This window comes from Artemia sp. Qi Xiang Cuo, chromosome 21, assembly GCF_049724085.1.
Source record: "Artemia sp. Qi Xiang Cuo chromosome 21, ASM4972408v1, whole genome shotgun sequence".
Lineage (NCBI taxonomy): Eukaryota > Metazoa > Arthropoda > Branchiopoda > Anostraca > Artemiidae > Artemia > Artemia sp. Qi Xiang Cuo.
In genome coordinates, this window is record NC_142814.1 from 837,307 (window position 1) to 849,320 (window position 12,014).

The 12,014-nt window shown below is 36.9% G+C and overlaps 1 protein-coding gene across 2 annotated transcripts in view; it reads right to left on the bottom strand.

Annotated features, from left to right (window-relative positions):
* LOC148939129 (pyruvate kinase-like) overlaps positions 1-12,014 on the bottom strand; it is a 122,699-nt gene that overhangs the window by 68,720 nt on the left and 41,965 nt on the right. For both annotated transcript variants that reach the window (XM_089107003.1, XM_089107002.1), the window contains exon 2: positions 5,006-5,126. In XM_089107003.1, the coding sequence (XP_088963129.1) occupies positions 5,006-5,126 (121 nt within the window). The remainder of the gene's footprint in view (positions 1-5,005; positions 5,127-12,014) is intronic.

A 12,014-nucleotide genomic window follows, 5' to 3' on the forward strand; every position in this document is an offset into this window, starting at 1 on the left:
CTCTCAACTCTTAACTATAACTAACCTTAACTTCCAACTCTAACTAAAACTCTAAGCTAAGACTAGGCTAAAACTCTCAACTCTTAACTATAACTAACCTTAACTTCCAACTTTAACTAAAACTCTAAATTCTTAACTAAAACTGAAGTAAACTTCAACTCTAACTAAAACTCTAAGCTAAGACTCTAAGGTAAAACTCTAAACTATTAACTAAAACTAAACTAGAACTCTAACAAAAACTCTAAGCTATGACTCTTAAGCTAAACTGTAAATTCTTAACTATAACTAAACTAAACTTCAACTCTAACTAAAACTCTAAGTTAAGACTCCAAGCTAAAACTCTAAACTCTTAACTATTACTAAACTAAACTTCAACTCTAACAAAAACTCTAAGCTAAAACTCTAGGCTAAAACTCTAAACTCTTAACTAAAACTAAACTAAACTAGAACTTCAACAAAAACTCTAAGCTAATACTCTAAACTCTTAACTAAAACTAAACTAAACTAGAACTCTTACAAACACACTAAGCTAAGACTCTAAGGTAAAACTCGAAACTCTTAACTAAAACTAAACTAAGCTAGAACTTCAACAAAAACTCTAAGCTAAGACTATAAGCTAAGACTCTAAACTCTTAATTATTACTAAACTAAACTTCAACTCTAACTAAAACTCTAAGCTAAAACTCTAAACTCTTAACTAAAACTAAACTAAACTAGAACTTCAACCAAAACTCTAAGCTAAGACTCTAAGCTAAAAACTAAACTCTTAACTATAACTTAAGTAAACTAGAACTCTAACTAAAACTCTAAGCTAAGACTCTTAGCTAAAACTCTAAACTCTTAACTAAAACTAAAGGAAAATTCAACTCCGACTAAAATTCGAAGCTAAGTCTCTAAGTTAAAACTCTAAACTCTTAACTATAACTAAAGTAAACTTCAACTCTAAATAAAACTAAGCTAAGACTCTAGGCTAAAACTCTATGCCAATGGGTTAAAGAAAAAAACCGGGAAAATGTTGGATATTTTCTAAGTCGAAAAAATTCAGTCTGAAAAAATTTAAAAAAATTCAATAAGCGCGGGAGGACTGGAGGGCTTCGGGGGAGCTTTGGGGACCTTGGGGGCCTTTGGGGTCTCTTGGACCCTTTGGGGGCCTGGGGAACCTTTGGGAGCCGGGGGCTTCCTTCGGGGTTGGGGTAGGGGGATCGGGGTCCTTTGGGGTTGGGTTACAGGACCTCACAACACAGTTCAAATAAAACTTGTGTATTATAACGACCACAGAGTTTCACCCTCAAATCTTCTTCTAAATCATCTTCTAAAATGACTCAAACGGTTTCGCGTAAATCATCTTCTAAAATGTCTCAAAACGGTTTCGCCCAAATAATCTCTAAACGTAATTTCTGCGTGTTCCTTTTGTTTTGACATCCCTGCGCTATCACATTTGAAATTCCTAGGAAACCCTTTCCCGCGTTAATCTCTTCATCTCTAAGATCAAAACATTCGCCCGGAGACAATTCTCCTGGATGAACACCAACAAATCAATCAACCTTGACATCATCCGTCAGACATTAATAAACTTCGCCCGGAGACAATTCTCCTGGACGATCACCAACAAAGACCTTGACCTCATCCATCAGACATTAATAAACTTTGCCCGGAGACAATTCTCCTGGACTAACATCAACAAATCAATTTCTCGGAAATCCATTTCCCCTAGGGAGTCTATGCCCATATATGGAGCCCCGTTCGGACTGACAGCACATGTGTTCTCCCTAGGGATTCTATGCCCATATATGGAGTCCCTTCACGAGTTATAGATCAATACATTTCCCCCACCGTTAATGCGCATGTGCAAACTTCGCCCGGAGACAATTCTCCTGGACGAACTCCAACAAATCAATTTCTCAGAAATTCTCACCCCCTGAATTACGCAATCAATTTCTCGGAAACTGTCAGAGTTAGACTTAATTGTAGATGGCAGCACGGTGTTCTCGTGGGAGTCAATAAGGGGGTTCTACTAATATAGTTTTGAATCGTGACACAGGTGAATTTGGGCTGAACTCTATCTACGATAATTTATTAAAATCTGATAGATTAAAGTTCAATTCACTATAGTTTATTGAATAGGCTACTATGATCATGCTTCCCACAAGAAAGCAAACTAATCTGGAGTTTCTCAATGCGATTCTATTGACCTCTGGAGTCTATAAATTTGTCATTTTATCCAACTTCGAAAGAGCAAACAATATAAAATTTCATTCACAGTCACTAAATATATATATATATATATATATATATATATATATATATATATATATATATATATATATATATATATATATATATATATATATATATATATATATATATATATATATATATATATATATATATATATATATATATATATATATATATATATATATATATAATGGGGGACATTAAAATATTTAAATATACAAAAAGTTAAAAGGGACAATAAAAAAGGAAGGGTGAAAACAAGCGAGCAATATCAATAAATATCGATACTTAATATAAATGCATTGCAGCTTACAATAGGGGAATAAATGGACACCCATGGTGTTCTCTTTTATAACAATAGGTCGTTCACGTTTACTCTTTTTGTGTTTGTTATATATACTGTATGATTGTTTGGTTTATTATTATGCCTGTGTGCTTGTTCCACAAGTTTTATCTTTTTTTTATTCGTGCTTGTCTATGTGCTTGTTATTTTGGCTTGTGTTGTCATTTTCTGGTTTATTATTATGCTTGCGCGATTGTTCTATGAGTTTTAATTTCGTTTTATTTGTCATTATCCGTCTTTTTCTTTTGTTTTCTCGTTTCTTCTTCTTTTTTCTTTTTTTTTATACTCCGTTCATCATTGTATTTCAACGGGTTATAAATAAATTCAATTCATTCAATTCAAATTGCGACGAAGACCACACTGGCTTCATAAACACAAACAAGAGGCAGAACAATATGAAATCGTTTGTAAGACAGTAAAACTCAAACCACAAATGAATATTTCGATTTTAGAAATGATTTAACAAATTATATCAAAAAAATCATTAGTCAGTATCAGTGAACATTGACCTTTGAGGACAGCTGCCAAAAAGGTGAGAATAGCATTGAAAGCGTGTTCTTTATTATTTTATTTCACTTAAATGAATAGCCTTGTTTCACCTCATTTTACGTTGTGAAACGGACTATTATGATCGGACACTATAATGTAACTCCATACTGCTAGAAAATTTGACCTCTCACCTATTTAAATTATTATAAAGTGGATTCATTCTAAATTCCCCTTCATCTCTATTAATTCTAATATCCCGGTAGATAACTTTTTCTTTAATTTCAATAGTTTCTCTAAAACTTTGCAAGAGTCCTATGGACGTGTCTACAACTTTTATTTGATCAAATAAAATATTAAGATGAGGAAAATCAATTAAATGTTCTGCCACAGCTGATTCGAGCGTCTCCAGTTTTTTATTGTATTTTAGCGAGTAGTCCCCGAACAAGTGAAAACCCTGTAAGCGAAAGTCGGGATGAGGTCAAAGCTGGCAGGGGTCAACGGACTATAGCCAAACTAGCAAATAAAAAAAATCCACTTAATTTATAATGCAGGAGTTTCGTTATATATAAACTTAGATTACCTAAATAGTTCAAATGTTTTTTTGTTGTTTTTTTTTTTTCTTCAGATGACTTACCTTTTTTTCTTTTTCTTTTTTTTCCCGTTGATAAAGGCTTTCGGATATGGAGTTGAAATATTCGGATTTTATATTAATTAATGTATTGTTTGTTTGTTATTCTATGTCACGGCTATATTTAAATTAAACCGGTTTTTCTCGCTTAATGTTTTCGCAAGCTAATGTAAAAGAAAGTTCGGCTAGTTTAAAAAAACTACATGAAGAATTAAAAAAAAAAGCTTGAATTTCCAAATACTTCAAAATAAACAAAAACTATGTTTATCAATAAATGTGTACTTTTCCAAAATTTTTCAATTTATGATAATGCTATTATTATGAAACATATAGTTAAAAATATTGTTTTTTTTATATCAAATTGTACCTTAGGGTCCAGTCTATACTGTTATAAAATAAAGTGGGTCAGGAATAAAAAATTAATAAATTTTTATTACACTCATATGAACTTTAAATCAAGTATCAATATTATCATGTGTTTTTAAGTTTCGAGCCTTGTTACAGAACCCTAAGCAAGGAATACGAAGTAATTATTAACCATCCTCAATCAAAAGAAGAGGCCACCTTTTAAAGTAAAGTTCATGGTTTGAGTCATAGCTCAAGCTTTCAGGGCACATTGCCAAGAGGAAGAAACACCAAAGGAAAAAAGTTTCAACAATTATCGGACATTTGAGGTAAGGGGTTCGTTAGCCCCCTCCCGCTTCCCCTGCTAGAGCAGGGCTATTTTGCCAGGGCCGATGTGCAGTTGTGCCTTTTACTTGTATCAGCCCATGGCCTTGTCCAAAACCAAGTCATCTTCATTCTATGAATAAAAAAAAAAAAAGCACACACACAGACTTTCAAAATGGAGAACTGAATGATGGTTGAGTTGCATAGGGTTCAGTTGAACGGGGGTTGAGTTGCACGAGGGTTCAATTAAAAGGAGCTGAATTACAAGAGGATCCACTTAAACGGCGGTCTAGTTGCGCGAGGGTTGAGTTGCACCGGGTTCGGTAAAACGAGGGTTCAGTCGCACGGGGGTGGAGTTGCACAAGGGATAGTTGAATGGGGTTGAGTTGCACAAGGGATAGTTGAATGGGGTTGAGTTGCACAAGGGTTCCTTTAATCGGGGCTGAGTTGGACAAGCCTTCAGTTACATAAGGCTTCAGTTGTACAGAAACGCTATAAAAATATTTAGAATGTATCTATCTCTCCTGTTCCAAAACCAAAATCAATCAGTATTTTACGATTCCCTTGAAAAATGCAGATACTAGGTTTTGATAGCCACACAATAGACATAAGTTATAAACTAAACTTGGAATATTTACCAATTGTACAAACAATTCCAGAAAGTCGGACAACATGTGGCTTTTGCTGAAAATTCAGTCCACATAAGTGCTCAATATGAGTCACCTTTCCAGGTTGTTGCCTATATTCGTTAACAGCCATCTAAAAATAAAAATTCATTAGTTTTTTGATATTCCAAACCCAAAATAATCTCAATAATTAAAAAAGGGATACTAATATCACAGTAATTTGAAGAATCCATTATTGACACAGAATTTGTCACCAATGAACCTTTAGCAAACGAAATTCAGAGGGGAAAAAACAGACGGGACACTTGCCCGGGCGCAGAAATTTTTGAGGTGCAAAATTTCAAACGTATAATCTAAGGGTTATAATCGTTTTGTAATTTATCAATAAAGTGCACAGTTAATAAATGAAAATAATCAATACATTATCAGTTATTTGATAAAACAAAAATAAATTAAAAATACAAAATAATTAAATAATAATAGTTAAAATAATAAATAAGTAAATTAGATAACAAACTAAAAAATAATTAAAATGAATTATTAATTAATTAATGAATTGAAAATAATCTCGTTAATAAGTGAAAATTTTGTTGAAATTTGGCCAGAAAATTTTGTGGGAAACAGGGGGGCGCTAGTAATTTTGCCCCGGGCACAAGAGAGGCCAGAACCACCACTGGAAGGAGCGAGTGAAGAAAAATACTAGTAGAATGGGGGGTGCCAGCGCGGACAGGGCTCCTTATATGGGCATAGAATACTGACAGGGCTCCATATATGGGCATGGAATCCCTAGGGAGAATGATTGCGTAATCGGTCAATGACCTCTTTTTCCAAGGTCGATTTATTTGATGTTTCTATGTGTAATAACTCCGGAACGAAGGTTGCACATGCGCATTGAATTCTAACGGGAACAATATTATTAATCTAGGACTCGAGGGGGAAGTGAAGTCCCGAGAACTTGATTGCGTAATCGATCGTGAATGTTATGATCCAGAAATAGTATTTGTTATTGTTGCTCGAGGCGAATGTTATGATCCAGAAATAGTATTTGTTGTTGAGCGAGGCGTTGAGGAGGGGACAGCCCCTTTCATATACGGAATAATTTCTGTTCGTTTTAATTTTTAATGTCGCTCCTTACTTTCAGTTTAAAAAACTTGTTTTTTTTTATTTAATTACACCAAAAGTTGATGAGAAATACGTACAAAATAAAAGGCAAATCAATAAACACAGGAGACTTCAGAGTGTTGAAGAAAAAAAGAAAACCAACTAGATTTTTTTTTTATTGTTAAATTTCAATAAAAACGATCTTACTAAATCAGATGCCCTAATATCTCCCAGGACTCACCCCTGCTGCCACCTATAACTTTTTTTTAACACCAAATATGGGCATAGAGTCATTAGGGAGAACACGTGGTTAATGGGGTCAATGACCTAAATTTCCAAGGTCGATGTTGTTGTTGTTGTAAGTGCACGCTCTCAGCGAATGTTAAACACCTGTGCTGTCGACCTCAATTCACCTATCGTGAATCAATAATTCCCCTTAGAAACAACAAATTAATTCCCCCTTTCTTGACAGATCAATCAACCAATGACATCATCTGTTAGACTTTAAAAATTTTCGCATAGAAACGATTCTCCAGGAATAGATCCAAGTCATTAATGTCTTTGCCTCGGAAACAACTCTTTTGGTCGAACTCCAAAGGATATTAATAGCCAAAGGCCATGGAAACAATTCTCCAAGAAACATCTTAGCAATGAATTGTTTTAGCGCGGGAATCAGGTTTCTTATTAATTTGAAATGTATTAGCGCAGAGATGCCAAAAACAAAAGGAACACGCTGAATTACGTTCAGGGATTATTTGGGCGAAACTGTTTTAGACAGGTTATGGAACTATTTCGGCGAAACAGTTAGAGACATTTTAAAAGATGATTTTTGAAGAGATTTTAGAAGAGAATTTAATGGTGAAACTCTGTGGTCGTTATAATACACAAGTTTCATTTGAACAGTGTTGTGAGGTCCTCTAACCCAACCCCAAAGGGTTCCAATCCTCCTACCCCAACCCCGAAGGAAGCCCCCGGTCCTCAAAGGCCCCCCAAGCTCCCAAAGGGCCACCGGCGCCCCCAAAGGCCCACCCAGACCCCCAAAGGCCATCCCCGGGCCCCCCAAAGGCCCATCGAGCTCCCAAAGGACCAACAGGGTCCCAAAAGGCCCTCCACCAGCCCCCAAATGTCCCCCAGGCCCCCAACTGTCCTCCCGGACCCCCAAAGGCCCTCCCTGTGCCCCAAAGGCCCTCCCTGTGCCCCCAAAGGCCCTCCCCCGGCCCCCAAAGGTCCCCCGGACCAGAGAAGCGCCGCAGGATGTGCCGCAGGGATGCGCCGCGGGTCAGGAAAGCGCCGCAGGGAGGCGCCGCAGGAAAGCGCCGCAGGATGCGCCGCAGGGATGCGCCGCAAAAAAAAAGTAAACTAAACAGAAAAAATTTCGAAATATTATCCCCAAAACGCCCTCCTCAGACCCCCATAGGCCCTCCCCTGGTCCTCAAAGGTCCCCCGGGCCCCCAAAGGGCCAACCGGCCCCCAAGGGCCCTCCGGGCCACCAAACGCCCTCCCCCGGGCCCCAAAGGGCCACAGGGCTCCCCAAGGCCCTCCCCCGGGCCCCAAACGCCCCCTGGGCCCCACAAAGACCACACCAACCGCAAGGGCCCCCCGGCGCCCCCAACGCCCTCCCGGGGCCCCAAAGGTCCTCCCCCGGTCCCCATACATGCACACAAAAACTTACACACACACAAAAACTTACACACACACACAAAAACTTACACACACACACACGAAAACTAAAACACACACACGAAAACTTACACACACACGCCAAAACTAACACACACACACACACAAAAAAACACACAAACACAAACAAAAACAAAAACAACCACACGAAAAAATACAAAAAGACAAAAACAAACATTCACACAAAAACTAACAAACAAACAAACAAAAACAAAAAACACAAACACACACAAAAGAACACAAACACACAAACTAAAAAACTTACAAAAACAAAAAAACTTACACACACACACACACACACAAAATTAAACAATAACAAAAAAAAAAATAACACACACACACACTCACAAAAACACACACACACACACACACACACAAAAAACTTACACACACAAAAACGAAAACTTACACACACAATCAAAAACTTAAAAACACACAAAATAAAACACACACACACAAACACAAAAAAAACAAAACACAAAAAAAACTTACACACACACACACACACACAAACTTACACACACAAACAAAAACTTAGACCCACACGCAAAAACTTACATGCACAAAAAAACTTACATGCACACAAAAAATTACACACACACACAAAAACTTAAACACACGCACAAAAACTTACACACACACACAAAAACTCACACACACACACATGGAAACTTACACACACACACCAAAACATACACACACACGCCAAAACTAACACACACACACACAAAAAACTTACACACACACACACACACAAAAAATTACACATGCACACTAAATCTTACATGAAGACAAAAACTTACATACAAAAAAAAAATTACACACACACACACACACATAACTTACACACACACACACACACGAATAATTACACACACACGCACACACACACAAAAACTAACACATGAACACAAAAAAAACTCACACACACACGCACAAAAACTTGCACACACACACACACACAAAACATACACACACACACACACGAAAACTTACACACACACAAAAAACATACACACACACAAACTAACACACACACACACACACAAAAACTTACAAATGCACACGAAAACTTACATGCACACAAAACTTACACACACACACACACACACAAAGCTTACACACACAAACACACGAAAACTCACACACACACGCCAAAACTTACACACACACAAAAACTTACACACACACACACACACACAAAAACTTACACATGAACACAAAAAACTCACACACACGCACAAAAACTTACACACACACACACTCACAAAGCTTACACACACACACACGAAAACTTACACACACACGTCAAAACTTACACACACAAAAACTTACACATGCACACGAAAACTTACACACACACACACACGCACAAAAACACACACACGACAAAACATACACACACACACACAAACACAAACACAAACAAAACAAAAAAAAAAAAATAACAAACACAAACTTACACACACACACACAGACACAAACTAACACATGCACACGAAAACTTACATGCACACGAAAAATTACAAGAACACAAAAAAATACACACACACACACACACAAAACTGACACACACACACACACACACACACGAAAACTCAAACACACACGACAAAACATAAAAAAACACAAAAACATACACACACACACACACACAAACAAACTTACACAAGAACACACAAAAAACTCACACACACACTCACAAAAACTAAAACACAAACACACACAAAAAACCTAAAAACAAAAAAAAGAAAACATAAAAACACACTACAAAAAAAAAACAAAAACACACTAACACACAAAAACATACACACAAACAAAAACTTACACACACACACAAACAAAAAATACACGCCAACATACTTACACACACACACACACACACACACACCACAATAATACACAAACACACAAAAAACTTATAACCCCTCGCAAAAGCATAGACAAGGCCACTAATACACACACACACAAAAAATAACGCAAGCTCGCACTCTAATAAAATAACAAAGAAACTATCTTGTGCTCAACCAATTACACACACACAAAAACATACACACACACAAAAACATACACACACACACAAAAACATACCCAAACGCGCACGAAAACTTACACACACACGCCAAAACTTACACACACACACACACACACACACACACACACACACACACAAAACTTACACATGCACACGAAAACTTACATGCACACAAAAACTTATACACACACACACTAAAACTTACACACACACTTCAAAACTTACACACACAAAAGCTTAGACACACAAAAACTTACACACACACACACACAAAAACTTACACCCACACGCAAAAACTTACACACACACACACACAAAAACTTACACACACAAAAAAACACACAAACACACACACAAACACAAACACACACCAACACACACAAACATACACACACAAAAACAAAAACTTACACACACACACGAAAACAAACGCACACACAAAAACTTACACACACGCACAAAAACTTACACACACACACAAACATCACACACACACACACACACACGAAAACTTACGCACACACACAGAAACCCACACACACACACGCCAAAACTTACACACACACAAAAACTTACACACACACACAAACACAAAAAAAAACTTACACATGCACACGAAAACTTACATGCACATAAAAACTTACATGCACACAAAAACTTACACACGCGTGAAAACTTACACGCACACACAAAAACTTACACACACACACTAAAACTTACACACACACACGAAAAATTACACACACACGCCAAAACTTACACACACACAAAAACTTACACACACACACACACACAAAAACTTACACATGAACACAAAAAAAACTCACACACACGCACAAAAACTTACACACACACACACTCACAAAACTTACACACACGAAAACTTACACACACACGCCAAAACTTACACACACAAAACTTACACATGCACACGAAAACTTACACACACACACACGCCAAAACTTACACACACACACACACACACACACAAACATACACACACACACACACAAAAATACACCTTCACACTAAATCTTACATGCACTCTAACAACTACATGAACACCAAAAATGAAACACACAAACACAAAAAAAAATAACACACACACACACACACACACACAGGAACACTAACACACACACCCAAAAACTAACACACACACAAAAACTTACACACACACACACACATACACAAAAACTTACACATGAGCACAAAAAAACTCACACACACACGCACAAAAACTTACACACACACACACAAACAAAACTTACACACACACACACGAAAAATTACACACACTCGAAAAAACTTACTCACACAAAAACTTACACACACACACACACACAAACACAAACTAACACACACACACACACAAAAAAAAAAAACGAACAAAAAATTAAACACACACACACACACACACACACACAAACAAACACAAACACACAAAAAAATTATATACACACACAATAGATTAGACACACAAAAACTGACACGCACACACAAAAACTTACACCCACACGCAAAAACTTACATGCACACAAAAACTTACATGCACACAAAAACTTACAAACACACAAAAACTTATACACACGCACAAAAACTTACACACACACAAAAAAACTTACACACACACACACGAACTTACACACACACGCCAAAACTAACACACACACACAAAAACTCACACACACACACACACAAAAACTTAAACACACACACAAAAACTTACACACACACTCAAAAATTTACATGCACACAAAAACTTACATGCACACGAAAACTTACATGCACACAAAAACTTACATGCCCACGAAAACTTACATGCACACAAAAACTTATACACACACACACGAAAACTTACACACACACGTCAAAACTTACACACACAAAAGATTAGACACACAAAAACTTACACACACACACACACAAAAACTTACACCCACACGCAAAAACTTACACACACACACACAAAAACTAACACACACAAAAACTTACACACACACACACACACACAAAAACTTACACACACACTCAAAAACATACACACACACACAAACAAAATTACAAACAAACAATAAAACAGAATAACACACAAAAACAAACACACACGCTCGAAAACTTACACACACACACACAAACTTACACACACACACACACGAAAACTTACGCACACACACGAAAACTTACACAGTAATATGTAACTGA